The sequence below is a fragment of the Drosophila takahashii genome, chromosome 2L (genome assembly GCF_030179915.1).
Source record: "Drosophila takahashii strain IR98-3 E-12201 chromosome 2L, DtakHiC1v2, whole genome shotgun sequence".
In the NCBI taxonomy this organism is placed as follows: domain Eukaryota; kingdom Metazoa; phylum Arthropoda; class Insecta; order Diptera; family Drosophilidae; genus Drosophila; species Drosophila takahashii.
The window spans coordinates 22,512,659-22,537,181 of record NC_091678.1 but is presented as its reverse complement, the minus strand read 5'-3'; the positions used below and the strand labels follow the sequence as shown (position 1 = coordinate 22,537,181).

Below are 24,523 nucleotides of genomic sequence, written 5' to 3'. Positions count from 1 at the left end.
CAACGCTCTGGCGAAGTTGTTGAGGCGGGTGAACCAAAAAAAAGGGAAAATTCAACCGCTTCCAGTTATCTCTCAGCTTGGATACATTTATTTGAAATAATTGACCAGTGTGCACAGGGGATTATTGCATTAAAAATAAATGAAAGCCCGCTAATAAGGAAATTGTTTTGAAAACTCGTTAGGAACCCAAGGCACGCACAGTATGCGTTGCCCCGTGTAGAGCAAATTGCGCATACGCCACGTTGGACCGTGAAAAGGATTTGGTAAACATATTGTTGCGAAAAATCGCATGCAGCATTTTGAATAAGAAAATTGTTTGCACATTTTCTGTTCGGCTTTGTGTCACCGATTTGCAAATATTCAACCGGGTAAGTGCTAACACAGCTGTTTGATCCATGTCAACTCAATTTGCATACAAATTCGGTGTTATAATCGGAAAATAGTTAAGGCACGTTTGGAAAACAAGCCATTTAATATTTGATGTCCTTTATTTGCTTTGAAGTCGGAGTGAAATCTTTATTGGACAATGCTTTTGTCGGGCCAATGTAATTCGAACTTGTTGAGCGAGGAAATTGATTTTCTAGACTAAGAAAGAAATGTAAGCTGGCAGAGCAAACTTTTATTGTAAAAGTTAAGCTAGTGAATTTTCTTTGAAAATCATCTCGTGAAAAGTTCTGCTCAATGTTCTGGAGAAAAATACAAAGAGAAGTGTGGGAGGAGGAAGTACATGATCTTTTGGTATTCTCATGGGAGTTGGCAAGGAAAATTATGGTAATGTTTTTAGAAAGAAAATTGGGCTAATGTGCTGGGGAATTGAAGCTTTGCGGATTTTCTAACACACAGAATCAGACGTGAAATACGCCAATCCTTTGTCCTTTTAATGAAAAATATAATAATTGTTTGCAGAGAATTTAGTGGCATTTACTCAAGAGTGCAAATTTGATTTATTTTGTAGTAAGCTTAGTAATTTTGGGAATATTTGCTTCCGTTTTAATGAAGAACACATTTTAGCATATATAAAAACACATAAAAATGCTGTATGATATATATTTTCATCACAATTTACGTCACATCGATTATATTACCCTATCAAACGCAATGAAAATTGTTTGTTTTGGAAATGAGTTTCCCTTTCGCTTTTCGAGAGTTTTTTTCGAGCACCCACACTGGCACTTTACAGCTGATTACTGATTGAAATGATTGCATTGCGTATACGGCACGTGGAACGCGTTGTGTAGTGGCTGTGATAAATTCTCTCAAAGCAGAGGTATTTTAATTCAATTAGTCGAGAGCATTCGCGAAATGTGTACTTCAACGTATGCGGGATCTTGTACCCAATTTGGCGTATTCCGTTTGAAAAGACCGTGAGGATTTCGTTTGGAATTTCTCAGCCGCGGGCTGTTTAAACTGGTGGAGAAGCCAGGACTCGTTGGCCACGTTGGCAGCCACTCAAACACAACAAGCATGTCCTTGAAAAGCCCGTATATGACCGTGACCCCCGACCTCCATTCTGTTGCCGAATCGGGCGACCTTCGTCATATATATTCCTCGACTGGAATATTGCGTGCTAGGCAGTCAACAGGCTGCACTAAAGAAGTGCATTTATTACAGACATTTCTGGATGCCGAAGAGCCATGAATATTTATCACGTGTCCGAAGATTAATGCATTTTTAATGCAAAAACGTCGCCCGAAGCTACAGGCCGCATTGACGAGGCCATAAAGAAGCTCCCAGCCAGCCATGTTTGTTAACTTGTTGAGTTATTGGCAGCTCTTTAGCCTTTGGCCCACCACTGGGTTTCTTTATGTGGGTTGCCGGGCGGGTTTCCCTTTGTGCCGAACACAAGTATTAATATCACACTTATTATTTCCGTAGCCCACGCCAAGCCATGCTTTTTCCTTTATTTTTTCGTTGTTCCTGAGTGCGCATGTAAACATTTTCCGTTGTTTACTTCTTGGGCATTTTCAGCGTTTTAATGAGCGTTTTATTGTTTATTTTTATGCTCTCGCCCTTAGACTGGAGGCGCATAACTTTGGGTCACTTTATTAAATTGCTGTTTATCTTGCTTTTTCCAGTCTCCTTCTTATATTTTTTATTTTCAATATTCTCTATGCCCCGTTGGCCGGGTCGCAACATTTAATGGCCTGTGGCGAACTGACATATGGTTGTTGATTTTAATGGGATCTTTTATTCCACTTTTATCGCATATAGAGGGCTCAAGAGTGTTTGCAAATGAGAGTGAAAGGATTGGCAGGAATTTACTTCTGAAGGTCTTATATTTGCTGACTTACGGGAAGCATAAACTCTCAAGTATGAAAAAAATAAATACTTTCGAATTTTAAAACACTTGCACACACTATGCACTTTTAAATGTTTATTTAGCCTAGTGACATCTTATGCTATTATTACATAATAAATACTACAAATGTTTGTTTATATTTTCCTTAGAATTTATTTCGCAATATAAGTTATTCATAAAAGTTTATACTTGAATAACTTGTGTAATCGAAACTTTGCAAAAGGAATAACATTCAATGGCAAGTTTTTCCCGATGCTATTTAGTTTGTTAATCCATTTATAAACTTTCCCTTGGTCTTAGCCAGTTCTCAGCTGCTTATGGTAGATCCCCTCAACCCACGCCTTAAGCTATAAATATTCATTGATGGCTAATTAGCAAACAGTGCGATGGGGTCAGCATTCAATTTGCCCCGCTGATCCCATTGACATTGGAGGACAACAACAGACGATGCCATTGGTGGGAGATAATCAACTCGGATAACAAAAACAGACACATTACGGAGAAAAGGGGGGCGAGCAAAGGCGATGATAATGATGTTGCTGATGTGGATAAACTAGCGCCTCTACTGTGTCATTATGGCGCGTATTACAAATTGCTGATGCCTGATTATTGACGGCCAGGACCTCCGGATCCATCAGCTCTGGCTCCTGGAGGCCATCGTGGCCCTCGGTCCGTGTATGCTGGCTAAACTTCTGCCGCTTGTTTATGCACACCGAAGGTCTTTCATCTGTTGCTCGGGGGACCCTGGATAAACTGCAATGGATGAGTGAAAGCCAAATGAAATTTCAGTGCAGGTGAGCGGGGGCCACGAGATGTTTTTACAACTGTGCAGTGTTCATGAAACACAAACAGAAAAAATCAATAAAAGTTCGGAAAAATTAAAAAAAACCAGGGACCGTAAATAACAGTTATATGTGATTTTTATTTTAAAAGTCCTACTGAGATTTGTACAAGTTTTTATTAACAATTTAACTGGTTTTTATGCACTTTATAGACATGAACAAATAAAAGTTAATTTGCTTTCCAGATTTGTTGAAATGCATATACTTTGTGGACAAGAGTAAAAAGAACGTTATTTTTGACGTTTAAAATCAAATATCACAGTAGTCTTTTTAATATAAAAATCACAAATAACTGTTATTTACGGTCCCTGAAAAAAACAATGGCTTGCATAAAATATTTATATTAATTGTTTTTTTTTTTTAATAAATTATCAATTACAGCAAAAAATCAAGACCGGGACCCATAATTATTTTAACATTGCATATTGCGCACTTTTAGAGCTTAAATACCGCAGATTTGGTTAAATCAAAATTTAAGTAACGTTAAAAAATTGTTTTTACATTTTTATGTAAGGCTGCACTTTTTCTGTGAGTGTCTGCTGCAATTCCCACTGTTTTGTCGTGGTCACTCTTTTGTCGAGGACAATTCAGGACACCAGCAACACGCGGATCCATCGTGGACCCGATGTCGTAATCTAATTACTGTTGCCGGGGACAGGTGTGCAACCAGCACTTGGCCAATGCTTTCGCAATGCTCGGCGGCCGGATAAGCTGAACAATGGCTACGGAAGGCAGGAAGGATAGGGGAAAAGTGCTTCCGGAAGTCTAAGGATAAATGATAGTTAATGGAACTTGTTTAGTGCATTACTGAACCTGGATTTTGTGACTGGAGCTACTTCCGTTCAATCAAAAACATTTGTAAAAGATACTTGGCCCTTGATAAAAGTTTGGATTTATATCTCAGTTAAAGTTTTTTTTAATATTTTTTTTCTTAAATTTCAAAGAGTTTTGGAAAAAGAACAACCTCAACAATGTCCTAGGGCAACGGGATAATAGGGTGTTTGCCTTGCTGACGACTGCAATTGTCCACATTCTTTTTGAAAAAACAGCAGGGCGTGGACTTGGCTAAGAAATGTAATGGCCACTGGGACCCTTCCAGCAGCTTTTGAGTCACAAAACACTTCATTAGACTAATGAGCATAATTTTCCATAATTGCGCTATTCAAAGGCGCTGCGACCGTCGGAAAGGCATCTTTATCTATTAATTTTTTAAGCGAGCATGATGAAATCGCCAGCCAAAGCTGAGGGAAATCACGGGAATGAGCTGGCCCACACACCTACCGTTTTCCCAGGCAGGCAATGAACCATGCGGTTGATTTTATCGATTAGATAAACTTAATTTTAGTCGCTTTGTCAACACATTGCGGCACCCCGGGACTTGGAGGGACGCATCTCTGGCCTTGACTTTGCTGCGACGCAACAGAAACACAGGCGGAAGTAGTGCGGTCTTATCTAGGGGCTAAAGCGAAAAGTGAAAATGTGCACGATAAAAGCCGCAAAATGATTTACAAAGCCAACCAAATACCAGACAGCCGGGCCAAAAGGGCCAAAGCGCGGTTTTTGTATTAAAATTTATGACAGGAGCAATAAATCCCTGTGCCCACATGCCCACACATGTGTAAATGATGCATGTGGGCAAATACCAGGCCCAACAAGGGAGCTCGGCGAACAGAGCCATGGAACAGATTCTCTAAAATACCCTCACATAACTTTTGGACCACCAAAGATAGTGAGCTGGCTCTAGGATGTAATTAGATTATGAACAGAAATCGTTTCATTTTTCATTTTGCTAAATCCGCGGTTTTTTTGTATTTATTTACTTGTAAGTAATTTCTGAGAATTTATTACAATAAATTGATTTGTTTTTAATTCTGCTAAGCCTGCTCTACTCAACGGGCTTTTATTAAATATATTTATACAGTTTTTAGTGCAATTATGTTTTCCTCTTTTAAAGTTGAATCCGAATTTGAAAATACCTATTTTAAAGAAAGGGTAATAAAATTCATTATACCCCCAAAGCCACATGTGCCGGGACAAACTCGTCATGTCAGGACGTGAAGGCACAAAGGGACACCTCGAATGACTGAATGACTGACTGATGATGTGGGGCGTGGCTGGGCGATCTGCTCAATTTGACATTGATTGGGTTATGTGTGATTTACATGGCGCAGCGGCTGGAAAAACGGAAGGTGATATCAGTTCGATGGCATTTTGCCATATTTCCCAGGGGATTAACAGGCGATTGGCTGGCAAATAGATTTCCCTGGAAATGTCTACATCAAGCGCTTTAATGCTGCTCCACGAATTTCACTTAATTTACGGCCTCGGCTTCTGCGATAGCTGCTTATCTTCCCAACTGTCAAAGTTTAAATTAGAACTAATTTCATAAATTCTCCAAGCAGCCACATTAAGGCCCAAACTCACTTATTTGCACATAAGGGAACATAAATCATTTCCCCAAGATTTTCCAAGGAGCCCGAAGGGGAAGAGGAAAACAGGGAATTGAACCCGCATATACACCTCATGCAATTGCCATAAAAGAAAGCGTAGGCCCAAAAAACAAAAGTTGGCCGTAAATAAATAATGAGCGTAAAGTAAATTTGCAGAAATTGGACAGAAAAAGGGGTTGTGGTTGAGGGAGTAAAGGGTCGGAGGCAGGGATAGGAACTCAGGAGTCATCCAAAGGTGGCTTTTAAATATAAATATACTAATTAATTAACAGGTCGGTTATAAATTTTTGCTTTTTCAAACAGACAACACTTCATCTTGTTGGCAGTTCTGCGCGTTCCCAACATTCTTTTGCACAGAAAAAAATTATCAAGTCATGCCGTAAAAAAGATGTAATCTTTGGATATTATTAAAGCTAATAATTAAAACATTTTTCTTAAAATACTAAAAGTTTCAAAACTTAACAACTACATTTATTATGAAAAAAAATATAATAAAATTTCAAAAACATTCTAGGGTCCACGAAAAAGTGGAACTCTTAAATTGCGCAGTGGTTAAATGTGTGTGCCGGACGTCTCTCCCTCGTTTTTTGTTTTAAGTGTGGGTGTAATTTGGAGGATTTTGTTGGGGTGCCTGGGATGAGGGTCACCTGGCAGTTTGCTCGGCTAATTGCGAACTAACCGAGGCCGAGGCGCCTTTATGGCAATTTTGTGTGGCTGCGGTCTAACAAAGACAAAGCCCCGGCCCCTCAATCATCCTCCCGGTGGATCCTTGAAGCTGGTGGGGAACTGTGAGCACGTGCCGCTGGTCAGGATTTTGCGGTGCCCCAGCAACACCACCACCTTAAGCCGCTCAATTAATAACCCACAAAGCCAGCGAACGGAGAAGATGAATGTAGGACGTGGGGCCCCGAGCTTTGATTTATTTATGAGACACACATCCCGAGGTCCTGACTTGCTAATGAATGTTTTATGGCTAGTTTGGGTGTCATTAGCCAGGTGGAGAGATGTCGATGTGGGGTCAGGCCGAGTAATTGACCCACGTTGGCATCTCATGTGTTATGAAGGAAGGAGTTGCTGCATTTGTTGACCCATCGATGTTTCTTTATGTGCCTTCAGGATTACCCATAGCCAGCGAAATGGACATTGTCATCCGTGAAGAGGATATTTCTCTGGCCCAGATTGGCGTCTATGCGTCGGTATCCTTCCTGGTGGTTTCAGCTGTAGGGGCCGCTCTCTACACCACCTGCTCGAAACGCTATCGCCTGAACTGGTTTGAACAGAATCTTCTTGAGTCGGCCAACGAGAAGGATGAAGATCAACAAAGGTAAAATATTTAAAATTTAAAAGTTTTAAATAAAATGAGATATTTTTTTCAATTTAAGATTCAGTTTCAAGCGAATTTAAGCGTGTTATTTGTTTTTTTTTTTACAGAAAGAAAATGGAAAACCTGTGTAGGATAATTTAAAATTTTTTCATCTTCTGTTCGAATTTTTGAAGCACCCTTGGTGGTACTAACCGTATATAACGCCCTCAATTGTTTTCGTTTCTCTTCAGCAGGGAGGCTTTGGTAGCGGGTGCCGTGGGCTACAATGTGGACAACATAAACGAGGTGCCGCGTGGGAAATTCAGCAGTGGCAATGCCGGCAACCTCAGCCCCACATCCTTAAAGAGCGAGGACAATGACCCGGCCTTTTGGGTACCCGCTTCGGTCACCTCGACGGCTGCCATCCAGCAACAGGTGTCCAACACTACCGAGGAGTCGGCCCCGCCCACACCCACTTCGCCCACCGGAAGCCTGAAGTCAAACACCCTGTCCTACTGCTCCACCACTTCAGTTCCCATTGCCAGATCCGATAAGCATGTGGTCCTGGCAATGCACCCGAGTCGTCCAAGAGTTTCCTCCATGAATGCCAAATTGGATCACACGAAAATTGACATGACCCTGTATAGAAGCGTAAGTGAATGGAGTTTATTTTGAAAGAGTTTGTTTTCTATTTTGTACACCTCATTTTGCAGCACTCTCAACCGAAGACCGTTAATCCAGTTTCACTTAACGAAGTCCGCGGAAATTTGCATGTTAGCATTGGCTATGATCCTGTGGGTGGCTTGCTAAATGTTAGACTTCTGGAGGCTCAGAATCTGCAGCCAAGACAGTACAGCGGATCTGCAGATCCCTATGCCAAAGTGCGATTGCTTCCGGACAAAAAGAATTTTTGGCAGACGCGAATACACAAGAGGACCTTGAATCCAGGTGAATATTATTTTGTGAAATCTGTTTTTTGAAAATATTTTTCCAAACTAAAATAAAACCTTTTTTCTTGCCAAAAAATATTAAAATAATTTCTTAATCCTTCTCCAGTTTTCGACGAACAGTTTGTATTCGAGGTCACAGCCGGAGTAATTGACAAACGAACAGTGGAGATTTTACTGTACGACTTTGATGCCTATTCTCGGCACGTTTGTATCGGAGGAACCAAGCTACACCTGGCCAATTTGGATCTTGGTGAACAGTTGAAACTTTGGACACCCTTGAGCTCCGCCTCGGCCCAAGATATGAAGGTGGATCTGGGAGACATAATGGTGTCCCTGGCCTATTTGCCATCTGCGGAACGTTTGATGGTCGTCCTGATTAAGGCCCGAAATCTGCGAATTGTGGACGATGCTAGAAACTCTTCGGATCCGTATGTGAAAGTTACTCTTCTGGGTCCCGGGGGCAAGAAGATGAAGAAACGTAAGACGGGTGTTCAAAGGGCCACGCTGAATCCTGTTTACAATGAAGCCCTCGCTTTCGATGTCGCCAAGGAGACGCTGAAAAATTGTGTATTAGAATTCACCGTGGTCCACGATGGTTTATTGGGTGAGTAAATTATAAGAAATTTTCGAAAACATAATTTCTAAAAAGTTTTTAGTATCAATATGATTTTTATTTTAATATTTATAAATTTAACATTTTTTATGTTATAGCAAAATTTATTTTATTATTTATCTTTTCTTCGTTATATTGTATTGATTATAATTTTCTATAAGACTAATTGGATCAAATAAAAACACCTCTTAACGAGGTAAAAAACTAGTGACGATCACACCTTCAACATACAAAAGTTCTGATATCAACATTTGTGACGAAAAATTATTACACTCGTCATTAAATAGACTTTCTAATATTTTCTCATTCGGCCCGCCCTAGCAAACTATTCCAGCCTTTTTCCCTTTACAGGCATTTTCTATTGTAGCTTGCTGAATGTAGTATAGAAGTTACGGCTTTCAAAATTTTAGCGATTTATAGCTGTTTTCCCGCTAAACTAGCGATTTTTTCCAAAAGTGGTAGAACAAAAGTTTTTTATATCGATATGATGAACGTCATATCAAATTTTCAAAACTTAAAGAAACATGTTTTGGACAAACTGACAACTGACAAACAGAATTAAATTTTCATTTTGGGAAGAAGAAGAGAATCTTATTTTGGCTATAATGGCTGAACGGAGCGTCGGATTTTGACATATTACCCCGCATTCGACGGGGATACAACTAAAACATTGAGAGGGGGCATTTATCCCCACCGGCCACAACAGCTCCAAATTTCGAAATTTTCACTTTTTTACTTTCACCGCTCTCTCTCCCAAGCCAATTGATTTTCTTAAAGTCTTGGTATGCAATCCTGTTAGTTTTCGCAATACCTTTCGATAGGTGTATCATTCATTATGATCGGACCATCACAGTAGATTTTCATTTCTTCGTGTATATATAGTAGTCGCCTTCGCACACTCTCCTGGTGCGCTTCGTCAATACATGGACTGCCGTCCATAGTGATAAGGAGAGTTATAACAACAAACTTTTACTACACTACTATTACTTTGACCGCAGCTGTATGCTCTTATGTTTTTTAACTATAAAAAAAAATCGAAGAATTTCCTTAAAATCTAGAAAATTCTTTCTTGAATTTTTGCCAAAGGCGACCTCACCTTTGTTTCAAGAAATGGTTTTTTTGAAAGGCACCATTAAAACAAGAAAAAATATTTCTTGCTTTAAGAAATTTAATTTCTTAAAACAAGAAAGGGTTTTTTAGAAAGCCACCATAAAAACAAGAAAAAATATTTCTTAAAACAAGAAAGGCGATTCTTGTTTCAAAGGTGGTTTGTTTCTTGTTTCAAGAAATTAAATTTCTTAAAACAAGAAAGGGTTTTTTAGAAAGGCACCTTTTAAACAAGAAAAATTCTTTCTTGTTTAAATTTCCTTTCAAGAAATTTTATTTCTTGATTTAAGAAATAATATTTCTTGAAAGGAAGTTTTATATTAACACTGAAACCCTAAAAATAAAATGTAACTTGGTTTTTTCTTTTGCATATTATATTTATTTACATTTAAAACATTTAACACTTAACATTTAAACATATTTAAATAACACATTTTTGACTCAAGAAAACATTATTATTACCCAAGGTCTGTTGAACTTCATATGACCTAAGGTGATCCATTTTCTTCGCCTTTCCTCATCTATAAAAAAAGAGTTATTGGGATATCAATAATTTGTTTTTAGATAAACAACTTTTTTGAAATAATGTAATGTTAATAATAGCCAAAATACAAACACGTTGGACAGACGACCGAGAGAGAGGAGCAAGACAGGTAGAAAATGAAGGGTTGAAAATCGAATTTCAGAGAGAGAGAGAGGCACGGGAGAGACACGTACATACATACATATATATTTACATACAGTCCTTTGCGCGAAGGGAGACCGAATGTAAGCAGGGCAGATCGTGTCAGTTTTAAGAAGGTGAAGAGAGAAACGTCGCGACGCGTAGGTCAAGCGAGAGAGAGAGAGGAGCAGAATATGAAAGGGTTGAAAATCGGGTTTCAGATCGGGTGAGCGGCGTACATGCATAGATATGTATTTACATGCATACATAAGTATGTCAAACAAATACAACATATTTTTCTTACCTTAGAAGGTTTTAAAACAAAATTACAGCTTCGACAAACAAATTATTTGGCTGATGCAACTGCAGGTATTTTCACTCTGAAAAATAAATAAAATGCGAGTAATAAGATAAAGTTATTATAGAACTGTACACCCACAAATTTATGTACAAATGTATGTATGTACGTAGCTCTTAGCTAAAAAACAATTCATTTAAATTGGTATACGCTTGGTAAAGAGATTTGAAATGTATCCTTTAATTACATACACTTGCCAGAAAAAGTATGCGTACAAATATTTTCCGCAACTTTAGAGCTTAAAAAAACGTCTTAAAAAAATTCGTAAAAATGTCATTTTAATTTTAACATTTAGTACACATATTAAGCTTTAATTTGACGTAACTTATTAATTTCTAGCACCTTTACTTTTCCTAATATAAATAAAAATGTACAAATTGGCCGGATTTCGCATCAGAAAAAGTATGCGTACAAATGCATATGGTATTAGAAAAAGCCATATTTTGGGCAAAGTACGTCGAGTTTAGTACGGAGTTTGATACCCTTTATGTTTTATAACTTCAGTCTACATATTCGTCATCGATTGGACCAATGTCCTTGCATCCATCGCCGTTATTTGATTCCATTCCTCGACATTGAGTTTTTTCAGGATATCCTTGGATGCAAGGGTGTGAAGGCGAGTCCTGCCCTCCAGGACATCACAAAATGCTTTACGGGATTGATATATACTATTTTGATGGCGAATGTAGCTGTTTTACACATAAAAGCTTTGTTTTGTGGGCGCAATGTTTATGTTCGTTGTCCTCTTGGTACCAAAAGTCCTTTTCGAGTCCCACTTTCAGGACGCTTTAATTTCTTGTCTTAAAGTGCATAAAACAACCAACAAAATGAGGTATCGTTTATTAAAATCGGTCAACAACTTAACGAGAAATGGGTATAAAAACTTTCTTATTTAGATAGAAGGTTAGTTTTTTTTGAAATTCGTATGAAATTCGTGCATTACGCCAAAGCAGTTGTTTGTTTGGTTATATGGCTAGCCATTTCTCGTTAAGTTGTTGACCGATTTTAATAAACGATACCTCATTTTGTTGGTTGTTTTATGCACTTTAAGACAAGAAATTAAAGCGTCCTGAAAGTGGGACTCGAAAAGTACTTTTGGTACCAAGAGGACAACGAACATAAACATTGCGCCCACAAAACAAAGCTTTTATGTGTAAAACAGCTACATTCGCCATCAAAATAGTATATATCAATCCCGTAAAGCATTTTGTGATGTCCTGGAGGGCAGGACTCGCCTTCACACCCTTGCATCCAAGGATATCCTGAAAAAACTCAATGTCGAGGAATGGAATCAAATAACGGCGATGGATGCAAGGACATTGGTCCAATCGATGACGAATATGTAGACTGAAGTTATAAAACATAAAGGGTATCAAACTCCGTACTAAACTCGACGTACTTTGCCCAAAATATGGCTTTTTCTAATACCATATGCATTTGTACGCATACTTTTTCTGATGCGAAATCCGGCCAATTTGTACATTTTTATTTATATTAGGAAAAGTAAAGGTGCTAGAAATTAATAAGTTACGTCAAATTAAAGCTTAATATGTGTACTAAATGTTAAAATTAAAATGACATTTTTACGAATTTTTTTTAAGACGTTTTTTAAGCTCTAAAGTTGCGGAAAATATTTGTACGCATACTTTTTCTGGCAAGTGTACATACAATTGTACGCCCGCTATACAAAAAATTATATATTTACATACCTTTGAATATTCGGAAAAAGGCTTCACCTCTTATCCGCTTGAAAATCACGTCCATCACTCACGAATTTTTTTCACAACTGACGCTCGGGGGATCAGAGAAGTCGGTAGCCGGGTAGTAGTCGGGCCGAGTAGGCCCTTCGTCCCACTTCGTTTTTCTTGTCGTTAACATTCGGCAGCCGAAGGAAGTCAATGGCTACTTTCCTATATTCTAGGGTCATTTCATTCATATATTCAAAGGTGGTTTTTTCCTTAAATACGTACAAAAATGTTTTGGCTGCGACGGCAAAACAAACATATGAGATTTTTATTTTTCTATTTTTAAGAAAAATTCTTTCTTGAATTTTTTCCATCAAGAAAGGTTTTCTGTATTCAAAGGACAATTTTCTAATAACAAGAAATTTTTTTTCTATTTTCAAAGGTAGGCCGTTTCAATGGCGAGATTTCCAAAATTTAGAAATTAATTTTTATGAGTGTATGTTTTCTTAAATTTGTTTCTCCCTTAAAAAAAATCCTAAAACTATTCTAAGTACGAGGTTTGAAAGATAAAGAGTAACAACATTACATTATTTTAACAACAAAATAAACCATGAATCCGTTTGAATCCTGTGATACCTCCAGAAAGTTGGCCAATTTCAGCATTTTTCAAACCTAGAGGTCCTTGTGCAAAGAATCCTTGCGTCGGACAACTTTTTGGAAAACGCAGTTTAACTTTGGAATTCGTAACGAATTCAAAAATATATAGGGTGTTCAATTGCATTGCAAGCGTTGTAAAGTGTAAAAGTGTAAGGCAGTTCCAACAACAATTTCTATACAAAATAGTTTTGAAAAGTAGGCCTTGAAAACTTTTTTGTATAGAAATTGTTGTTGGAATTGATTTACACTTTTACACTTTAGAAAGTTTGCAACGCAATTGAACACCCTAATAGTATCCATCAAGGTACATTTTTGATGAGAGAGCAAAAAATAGAAGTATGGTTGAAATTGAAGGCAATGAGTGATATGCTTTCAGAGACTATTAAACAAGATTTTTCCTAAGATCGGATAAGTTGATTTTCTCCCTTTTCTTGATATTTTTTAAAGCCGAGGCAGACTCTTGACCTTAAGTTAAATAAAAAGGTTACCCAAACCGCAATTTAAAAAATATTTAAATTAATAATTTAATTTTCAAATTTTGTTTTTAATTTTGAAAGAAGTTGTCTCATTTAATACATTAAACACACAAATACATTAAAAACCAAAACATTTTGTAATATTTATTTCAGGATCAAGTGAAATTTTGGGACGCACTCTCATTGGAAACTCTCCTGAAGTCCGCACCGAAGAGAAAATATTTTTTGAAGAAATTTTCCGCGCCAAAAATGCTACGGCCCAATGGGTTCCACTGCAGGAACCGGCTAATAACTTGGCCACCACCAAAAATACGAATAGCAAGAACTAGCTTCCACAGTTGCCGGCAGCTCTTGGTTCGTGTCTAAGTAAAAACGGCGGCGGTGGTTGTCTCGGATAGGGGTTTAGCGTGAAGAAAGACCATTTTTTTAGAACTGTGGATGTAGCAAATGCTCAAACCTATTTCATGCATATTTACTTTAATATCTTATTTCGTTTAAAAAATTGTACTTTTGCTTTTTTTTGTAATGGTCGAAAAAAATATTGACAGGGTCATACGATCAACTATCCAAAAGATTATTTTTATTCATTACCAAATTGTATTTTTGTAATGTTTGCTTATCCATTCACGCTTATCCCAATTAAAACAAATTCAATTTTATAATACAAAAGATTTGAAAAAATCGGTATGTGTGTTAAAAAACCTAGAAGTCAGTACAGTTGTTTTCAAAATAATAGAAGCAACAGAAAAAAGTTCATAAGGTAATTATGATTTGTTTTTGATAAATTACCACTCAACTTCTATTATTGTAAATACAGCTGTACACTTATATCATATATTTAATATAAGCCAAACTGTTTGGTTATTTATTAAAGAGAAATTATTGGAACAAGGGAACTTGCAGGGATACGTTTTAAGCAGGACAAGGAGTCGAACCAGATTGTCACATTATGTTCAACAAACAGTTTCAATAAATGTGCTTTGTACGGTATCAATTAATCAAAGAAAATATATTTAATATACCTTTAATGTGTCAGAAAAGTCAAGAAGTACCTAGAATACAAAATACAAACTATGAAATTAACCAGAATTAAAATATACCTTTACAGCGAACGATGATTATTATTATGATTTTATATTTTCTAGTCGAAGGTTTCAGGGCACAGGGGGCACAGCAAATGCATACAATTTTAGTTTAGTTTCTGGCTTTATGAGAATTTGTTAAAAATATAATGCACAGCGAGTAGAAATAATTCTAACCAAATGAAGCTATTCTTATACGTATTATTATACCTAATGTAGTGAGTATATGAAATAACTTGTGTCTATTTAGAAAATTTAGTTTACAAGCACTATGTATTCCATAATCGCAAAATAACTAATATTTATCTATGCGAAATAAAGTTCTTAGATCTTAGACATTAAATTTGTATTGATCTGCTATTAAACCTTGGATTTGGCCTAAATCAGTTTTCCTCCAAGGTTAATTACCAAACTTTCCCCTGACCAACCTTAAATTAATTCCAGGCATCAACTTCAAACGCTTGAGGTTTCCATTTTCCGAGGAACGAAACCAAAGAAATCCCTGCCCACATTTTCCCTTTTTCCGTGGACATTGAGCCTTAAATATTTTGGTGGGCGAAACGAACTTGTTGGCCAAGTTGGCGTGCAAAAAAGAAAAGTTTCCGGCAAACCCGTTAACTAATTTTCCAACATTGACTGATAAATCCGCCGGGAGCTGCGACGGGCAACGCTACATTGGCTGTTAAAGCAGCCATGCAGGAGATGCCCCAGGTCCTGCGAACTGTTGCGGTTCCCGCCTGTGTCTATATAAGTTCACCGTAAATTTCCTTTTCAATCAAAATGTGCTTTCATTCAATTTGGAAGGCAGTGGCGGCCATAAGTAGCCATAGTCAGAGGTATCGGGGGTGTGGAAGTTCCGGAGGGAAAAGCTGCAAAGGCAACTTTGAACGGGTGCCAGAAATTGGTGGCGCCAAAAGGGAATCGAACGTGGGTAGTGCATATAGAAAAACGTAAAACACTTGTATTTATATCATTAAATTATTCTTAGTGGAAAACTTTACTTTAAGCAAAGTTTCTGCTATAAATAAATTGAAGACAAATAAAATATTAGCTTTGTAAAATTTTTGGTTAAGTTAGATAAAACAAAAACCCAAGAAATCCTAATAATGTAAAACTGCTAAAATTTCACAATTTAGTTTTCAGTGAATACAGCACCGGAAACATTCTTATGGAATTCCAACACAGTTCTCGTCCGCAGTTAGGGGTGACCCAGGAAGGCGAGTGAAAAGCCAACTGACCGATAGCCAGTTCAAAATGGATTCGAAGATAGTCGCCGAACTAGCAAAAATCACCGCAAGGATAGTTAAACTATTTGCTTGCCATTTCCCGTTGTTTCCGACACTTTTCGCACCGACCGCTTCCTTACATTTAAATTCTCTTTCTCCCACACTCCAGTTTCTTCATAAAGTTTCTTCAACCATTTACATTGCTCTTTTAAGTTGTGGCCAAGGTCGATGGTTAGTCTTTGATAAACTGTAAAGGATGGAGAGAGATGCTATGGAGGATATTCAAGTGGTTGCAAAAAGTTGTGCGTACAAATTTATTGACTGCTACACTTTGGTTCGATTTGTTTAATCGTCGTTGTTGGCTATTTTCTAAAAGGTTTCATTACATACACAGTGCAACATGAAAAATGTAAAACTTTAACTCGCTATAAAAGGTAAACGCGAGCTAAGCCAGAGAAACCCAAATGGGTTTTAGCTTATTTCGATGATTTCTTTCCGCCCATGAAATCAGAATTGCGGTTACATTTTATAACCCTAAAAATGTTGCACAGTGATATTCAATGAAAGGATTGACACTTAAATGATTCTGTTTTAAATTTGATTTTAAAATCAATCAAAAGCTCTAGTTGATAATCTAGTAAAAATGTTTACCTTTTTCCTAATTAAATACAGGGGTGGTCAAAAGTATTTTCACAAATGTTAATGTTAACTGTACATATATTTTGAACTTATAATATAAACATTTGGCACCTTTAGAAAGAGCACTTCAATTCCGTTTAAATGACACAAAAATTTTCTTAACCCATTAAGACTCCTTTGAAAAGTGAGCAAATTTTGCGAAAGTCAAATTTTCAACTTTTTTCCTGGGGCTTTAAACAAAGTTGTTCCCCAATCAAAATTAATCAATCAAAAAAAATTTGCAAACTATTTTTCCATGTATTTTTAATGAAAAGGAAGAAAAAGCGGCAAAAATAGCTATTTTCAAAAAATCATAAAAAATACAAGGAAAAATATTTTTAATTTTTTTTTTGCAGTTATTATTAATTTTGATTGGGGAACAACTTTGCATCATAACATTTTTGTTTTAAGCCCCAGAAAAAAAGTTGAAAATTTGACTTTCAATAAAAATTGTCTAATTTGCCCACTTTTCAAAGGGTGCTTAATGTGTTAAGAAAATGTTTGTGTCATTTAAACGGAATTGAAGTGCCCTTTCCAAAGGTGCCAAAATGTTTTTATTATAAGTTCAAAATATGAGTACAGTTAACATTCAAATTTGTGAAAATACTTTTGACTAGGGTTGTACACTTACTACAAGTTACTCGTTCGTACCGTTTGATTCCCAACTTATGTAGTTAAGAGTTTTCATAATTCAACAAATGGATGTGTTTTCCTAAACCAATCTCCCCAACTACATTTTTCTAAATGGTACTTCTTATACTTTAATTACTCCTAAGCCAGTAAATCGGCTTCTGAGTAGTCTTAGTATCAAAACTTTAAAAAATATCCATCCGAATACTGAACCAAATGTGGCGGTTTTATATTCGGGTGCGATTTGTTATTATTTGTACATACGTCTTAAATGAAATTTCGTTTTTCTCAAAAAGGGTCTAAAGGAAATGTGGTGTTCAAATGGTGTGCATCAAAATATTTTATCTTGATCCGCCACACACTTGAACCAACCTATTCTCTGATGTTGCTTGTTTTTAAACTAATTAAACTACTATGTGCCTATCACGCTATCGACGTTACTGATTTAACATTTCCACACTTTCTCACGGTGGCTTTCACATAAGCGGTTCAGAATGTGATCAATAAATTTATAAGAAGAAGGGATCAAATTATTTTAAAAAGTGATAAGGACGGTGGCATTTAATAGCAGTGGTTCGGTACTGTATTCCCTAAGCTTCGACTACATTGTCTAAAATCAATAACGATAACAGGTATGGTGCAGGCTGCACTTTAGCATCGTTTCCTTTGTCCTCTTGTAAGGTGGACTTGGACAAGCGAAAGTAAGAGGAAGACAATAAGCCAAATTAATTAATTGTATCTAAAGCATCTAAAGCATTGGTAAGCAGACCAAGTCTGTAAACAATTGAGTTCAGTGTGAACCATTAAACCCTTTTAGGTGATTTTGCCTAAATAAACTACTCATGTGAGGAACGGATAAATATCCAATTATAAATCACTTATTGGCCAACAGCGAGGGAAACGTTTATATTGATAAAACGAGTATGGGCAGTGAAAAGTGAAAGGAATTAAAAGGTTTGCAAACAAAACTATGTTTTGATTCGCCAGTGAGACACTTTTTAAACAAAAATGGAAGTTAACTTCGACAAGTCTTGCAGTTCAAATAAAAACTTTACCTTTAATGCTTTAACTGTTTCACTTCACTTTCTCTGAGAGCGTCCAACTCTTCCTCTCTTGTAATTGAGATTCGATGTTATTCCAGGGGTAGCAAAAATATTATTGCCTTGTTTTTAAATTTGTTGTATTATTTTTTCTATTATTTCTATAGTGGTCTGATCCGGCTCGTTCCGACATATGTGCCTTATTTTTTACAAGCCAAACATATTTTTCCGGGTGACATTTTTGATTTGTCTGAAACTGTTTTACAAATACTATTCGACAAAAAAATAAACTCGTGTATCAAGGTTTGCCCGTATCTTTTTATTAGATATTTAATATTTTATTTGCCAACCTTAAAGTGGAAGGTCTATCAATTTTTCATCTTCCCAACATAAGACCATCGCTTTACAAATGCAACTCAGATTATATACATTTTTGACTTATTGATAGACTCTGTCTGCCAATCGTCGCTTCCTGTGTCAAAGTGCTATTCTGCAATTTTTCACTCTATTCGCTTGCAATCGCTGGGATTTCTTCGAATCGGCAGCTATCAATTTTTCACCGATAATGCCTCGCATCAAAGTCTGTTGGCAATAAACTGGAAATGCGACTAACGAGTAAATTCCATTTTTAATTTCGTCGCACTCTTTGTCTATCTCAACGCCATTTGGTCTTTGTATCATCTCGCTTTTATTTGCTACTGCATTCCCAGTCGCTTTTCCCCTCTTTCTGGGTCCTAAGTCCTGAGTCCCGGGTTCTGGCCAGTTTCAAAAGCTTGTCAGCGGAAAACGTAAACTAACGACATTTTCGTTTTCTTATTTACACAATCAATTTTGTGCTTTTGTGATCCACGGGCAAAGGCAGGCGGGAATGGTGAAACGAAGAGTACAGCGAATCGAGCTGGAAGTGCTCCTTGCACATCCTTCTTGCCGGGCGACATTGCGTGGGCATGTGGATACATGCGCTATATCACTGGACTTTCCTTTGCCGCGCTCTTCCTAAAGGGTGTTTAAACTTTCAAAGAGATTTACATAAAACTTAATTAAAACTACTAAATAATAATAAAGCGAATAAATAAATAAATAATAATTAGCCAATAACCGAACAATCATAAAATAATTAAGTATTTTAAAATCTTTCTACATGTTTTATATTAGAATACATACTCATAAAAATGATAAAGCATATTTTATTATAGTTGATTTAATTTCTATAGAATCCTGATTTGTAAATATCTTATATTTTGATGGATCCCAAAGAGTATGTAATACTTCGACCCCCTGAACACGAATTTCCTTCTTGCTTTCTGGACCCTCCTCATCCGTTGTATCGTTAAGTTGCCATTGCCATATAGCTTTAGTTTCGGCAGTGACGATGGCAATGGTGTTGCACTGGCTGCTAGTAGCTACTGTTGCTTTTGCTTTTGCTGCTGCCGTTTGTGCCGCGAGGGAAATTGTCGTCAAAGCGGAAAAAATGTCACATTGTTGTTCTAGCCATCATGGAGATGAGAGTGGGCGGGGTGGAAATTGGTGGCTGGTCGGGTGTTATGGAGGCCACTCCCACACTTGCCACACGTTGCATGTGTGTTGCATTGGCAGTAATAGTTCTAGTTTCGTTTCGCTTTCTTTTCGCCGGCCCCTTTCTTCCATTTCTCTACCCCCTCCCCATCCCTTATTTTTTTTTATCCTTTCTTTTGATGTTGACCGCATTCGTTGGCTCGTTTCGCTGGTTGAGTTCGCTTTTTGGGGACTGCCTTTATTGTTTATGCAACTGTCAGCAGTTTTCGCTTCTCGTGAGCCCCAAGTTTTCCCAATCTCCAGCCAACCCCGCCCACTGGCAGATTTTCCCCACTATGTGTGTGAGTGTAGGTGTTTGCTTTGTATCTCTGTGCGACTTCCATATTTGTTGTCATTTCGAATTGTTTCAATGACTTTTGACAGCGAGCAGATTAGCTTGGCGACGCCTCCGCTGAATTTTCCACCAAAAAGCAACCCCTTTCTCCAATTGTCGGGGGAAATCAGAGGTGTATATTTGGATCATTCTCCATTACCAACGGGGCAAAGTTCAACGGATTCGTATTTGCCGGATTTTGTGTGATTACTTTAAAAAGTCCTTTCTTTATCTCAGGTTGATTGTTAAACGTAACGTTGGAATTGCATTTATTTTTCTATAAATAGTACAAGGGAAACTACAAATGAGATATAAGTAAGATAACAATTCAGCAATATTAAGTTTAATTCACAAACCAAAAATAATAAATTATTTATTTATTAATTTAACATTTTTTGAATAATTCTTATGCCATATAAAACACAGCGTTAAATATTAAACCTTCTTAGTAGCACTTTTTGCATGACCTTTTTTAATTGTATTTTTCGCTCGCATTTCTAGCATCAATTTCCCGCAAAACCAAGGGGGGAACATCCTGGACACCGTTGCGAAATAAACCAATTATAAAAAATCCATTTGGCATGTCAACACCGTGCACGCCAGTTTAAACTAAAAAGCGCAAACAAAAATTAATTAAATTATTTTTAGCTAAGCAATGTCGCATGTGGCTGTTCGATGCAGCTCATCAATAAACAAAATTTATGTCAACCGCCGAAACAGCAGAAAAGGGGGTATTGGGGGGTGATAGTGCAACAAAGAGGCAATGGGAAAAGCCAATTAAAGATGACCCCAGCCCCAGCGAACGGGGCTAAAACAATGTCCCTGGCGAGCCTGGCGAGCTTGACGACCAACCGAAATTTCAGCCACCCAATCAGCATATTTAAATTGTGTTGTGTTTGGTGATTGAAATGCATGAAGTACGACAACGTAAATAGGACAACGCACCACAAGTTAGAAGGACATCACACTCACACACATACAACTATTGGAAGGACACATTGGCAAACATGAATTTTTACCATGTCGGTGACTCTGCGGCTGCGGGTTTCACCCGATAGCTCCTTTTCGAATTCCCCGTTTTCCATCTCCCGATGGCGACAACATCCACACTTTAATGGCCCACAGCACTCTCAAATCGGTTTCCATTCCTATGCACAGCACCAAACCTGTTGAAAATATATTTTAATACATAGCTTAATTATATATTTGAAACATTATAAACAAGAAAGGAAGCTACCTTCGGCCAGCCGAAGCTTATATACCCTTGTAGATAAAAGAATACTTACTCGGTGCAGTTCCAGGGATTCCAGATTCAGCGTTTCGATTTATTTCAATTTTGTTTTTAAGTAGTCAAGAATCAAAACGCCTACTTCCTACAAAGTTACAATGAATTTTCTTATATTTGTTTGGGAGCCTTAAGATATAGTGGTCCGATCCGGCTGGCTCCGACATATGTACTACCTGCAATAGAAAGAAGACCTTCGGGAAAGTTTCATCGCGATAGCTTTAAAACTGAGAGACTAGTTCGCATAGAAACGGACAGACGGACAGACGGACAGACGGACAGACGGACAGACGGACAGACGGACAGACGGACATGGCTAGATAGACTCGGCTATTGGTGCTGATCAAGAATATATATACTTTATGTGGTCGGAAACGTCTCCTTCACTGCGTTGCAAACATCTGACTGAAATTATAATACCCTCTACAAGGGTATAAAAATGTACTTACCATCTTTGATTCTTATAATAATGCTAACTTTAAAAGGTTGTCTTTGAATTTATTCAAGGCTGACGCCTCAGAAATATCCAGATCTTTAAAAAGTTTCGAAAAGTAAGTATTCGGTTATTTTATGGATTTATTCAAAAAGACATTGTTTTTTCATTTATATTATTCATAAAAGTTATTTAGTAACCAACAGTTAGTTAGGTAACCCACTAAGCAACCAAAAACATTAAAAACATTTATTTCGATAACACGATCCAGCTTTTGTACATGATTTTCTCAGTGTACCCATACCCATTTCGATTCCCATAGCCATTGCCATTCCGAGTTCGATTCCGATTCGTCGTCGTCGTCAGAGATCGATGCTGGTCAGCAGTTTCGTTTTGATTGTGCGATTTTCTACTTTGCTGTGCATTTTTCCTTTCATTCATGCTGTTTTCCTCCATTTTTCCGCTTTTTTTCTGCGCTATTTCCAGATGTTCCTTTTTTGTGTTGTATTTCCAGCGGTCAGCCGCTGTAGAACTCTAATTGCTCGGCAGTGGCCAACACATGCGAAGGTGGCCTATCCATTTTTTAGATGCGCACACAAATCGTTGGAATATTGTTTTCCGTTCTTTCTTTTTTTTGACCACTGACGAGCCTGGACACTATGGTAAAAATAAGTCGCGGCTGAAAGTCGGTACGAGCACTTAAAGCCATCCAATTTTAATTGGAATTTAGGCGAAAACCCGTAAATATTATTGTCGTGGGCCCGGAAGGAAATCTAGCTATTATAAAAGGGCCGCACGTTTTCAATTCGGATGGCAGGCTGCACTGTTCGAGTGCAGATATTGGAGTTTCGAGTGGTTTATGGCAGGAATCGTGTGGCTATAGCACAGTCGAAAATTGCCCCTAGGAGGATGCACATAGTTGATTGGCGGACCGACCAGGGTTTTACGTGAGTGTCGCAATAGGATTTGAAACGGATGTGAGGGATTTGCATATGAAACACCATTTTCGCTAAATCAGTCTAAAAACGAAAAACCCTTAAAAATAATATAACTATCGGACCACTATAAAGTGATGGGTACAAACAATTTTAAAAGTTGACTTCCTCTTAATTTGCTCAGATATACTTAACGCTAGAAAATTAATCATGAATTCAGAAATTGAACCTAAATAACTGAAAGTGTAAAGTAGTCCTATAAAAAGCTAACGATCATTGTAGGAGACAAATATTAATTAGCAATATTAATTTCTTTAATTTTGTTCTTATGCCATTTTTTTTCTTTTGTTATGCTGACCATTTTAAAACGTGAAAGCCACAAATATTTCCTAAATTTGCGTACATAATTATAAACGATTTCCTCCCACGCCCATCTTGTTGGCCTGACTATCCTTTCTTAGCCATGCCATAACAAACCGACATTTGGAGCAGGAGCTGAAATCATTGTCACATTTGCCTGACGACACGCCCCTCAAAATTGAAAGGGGTGGTGGAGGACGTTGGGGGGGCTAGAGAACATTTGTAGTCAGAGTGATGTTTGCATTTTCAGATGCAATGTGGATGGAAAGGGAGAGCAAACATGCCAAGTCGTAGCGCTGGAAATCTTAACGTGATTTAAGCCACGAAATGGTTAAAAAGGGGGTGAATCGGGGGTGAAAGGAGGTGCTGCTGCTGACAGGGAACGACGAAGGACCCGAGGAAGGAGCAAGAAGGGCTGGCATTTGGTGGCCGCACAATTGGCACGTCGTTGCGGCCAAAGGAGAAGGAGAAAGTGACAGAATGGCCTGCCTACCAATGCACTGAAAACAATATCGAAAGCCATAAAGCTACCAGTTAGCAACTTAGCCTGTATCCCTGAGATTAGTTTAACTTACTTTAACAAAATAAATTTAATACATTATAAACACTTTTTGTGATCGGACATTTGCTGCATTCGTAGAAGGTAAAGAGCACATAAAGTTGAAGGACAGTAGCTCAATATTTGAGATTATATACTGGAAATGAAAGAAGTTTACTTAGTGTATATTTAACTTGAAAATACCTTTAATTGTTTTCCGCAGAATCTTTTGACTTTACTTTTCCGTTTTTTTTAATCTATTTTAATTGAATTAATTTTAATTTCCAAAGACTTTTTTACGGTGTCCTCGCTTGACTCCATCCTGATGTTTTGACAATGGCTCTGCTGCTGATGTGGGGTGTTGTCGCTGCGCTGATGCTGTTGCTGTTGCTGCTGTTTCTGCTGCTGCTGCTGTTGCTGCTGTTGCTGTTGCTGCTGCACTTGCAATTGCTGTTGCCGTGGTAGCTGCCGCCTCGAATCGCAGCCAAACTGCTTCAGTACCCTAATCAGCAGCAGCCATGCAATACCGCTCTGACTTTGATGCACTCACTATTTATGTGCATACCCATGAACGGGTTGCCTTGCTTGCCAGGCTTGCCTTGCCCCGCCCCTTTCCTCGCCGCCCACCTCTCAGATCAACTCTCCTTCGAAATTGCACGTGACACAAATAGGTAATTGCACTTTGGGCAAAAGTGTGACACGCAGACATCATTCAATGGAGATCGAGGAGCGGTGGGGATATTGTGGACAGCGGTGTTCCTGACACCCTGGCAGGCGATAAGTTTTCTCAGTCAGGAAAAGCACTCAATTGCCCGATGGATTTTCCTATTTTCCGAGCCAGGCACTCCAATCCTGAGCTCTGCCAGCACAAGATTTAGCCTTGGCTGTGTAATGAAGTGTAAATTCATGTCTAAGCTAAGTTGGCTCAAAAGTTTGTGAAGCGTTTTAGAAACGTAATTAATTTGGCCAAACTTGATTGGCTTACAATTTTAATACAAGTTCAGGACTAAGATTTAAGTAGGAA

At 37.8% G+C, this 24,523-nt stretch overlaps 1 protein-coding gene and 1 long non-coding RNA gene across 3 annotated transcripts; one reads left to right on the top strand and one right to left on the bottom strand.

The window, feature by feature from the left end:
- Sytalpha (Synaptotagmin alpha) lies at positions 1 to 13,980 on the top strand. Of its 2 annotated transcripts, none has more exons than XM_044393503.2 (6): positions 1 to 368; positions 6,708 to 6,915; positions 7,149 to 7,545; positions 7,608 to 7,842; positions 7,951 to 8,448; positions 13,558 to 13,980. In XM_044393503.2, exons 2-6 carry the CDS (start codon positions 6,728 to 6,730, stop codon positions 13,731 to 13,733), a joined length of 1,494 nt encoding a protein of 497 aa, XP_044249438.1. In that variant the 5' UTR covers positions 1 to 368; positions 6,708 to 6,727; the 3' UTR covers positions 13,734 to 13,980. The 2 variants fall into 2 exon arrangements, with proteins under 2 accessions (XP_044249438.1, XP_044249435.1); XM_044393500.2 differs by having other exon boundaries at positions 7,146 to 7,545.
- On the bottom strand, positions 9,927 to 12,563 carry LOC138911993 (uncharacterized). Its single transcript, XR_011417625.1, has 3 exons — positions 12,296 to 12,563; positions 10,533 to 10,608; positions 9,927 to 10,085 (listed from the first exon to the last, which is right to left on the bottom strand). It is a non-coding gene; the product is annotated as an uncharacterized lncRNA (long non-coding RNA).
- Positions 13,981 to 24,523: the final 10,543 nt, after the last annotated feature.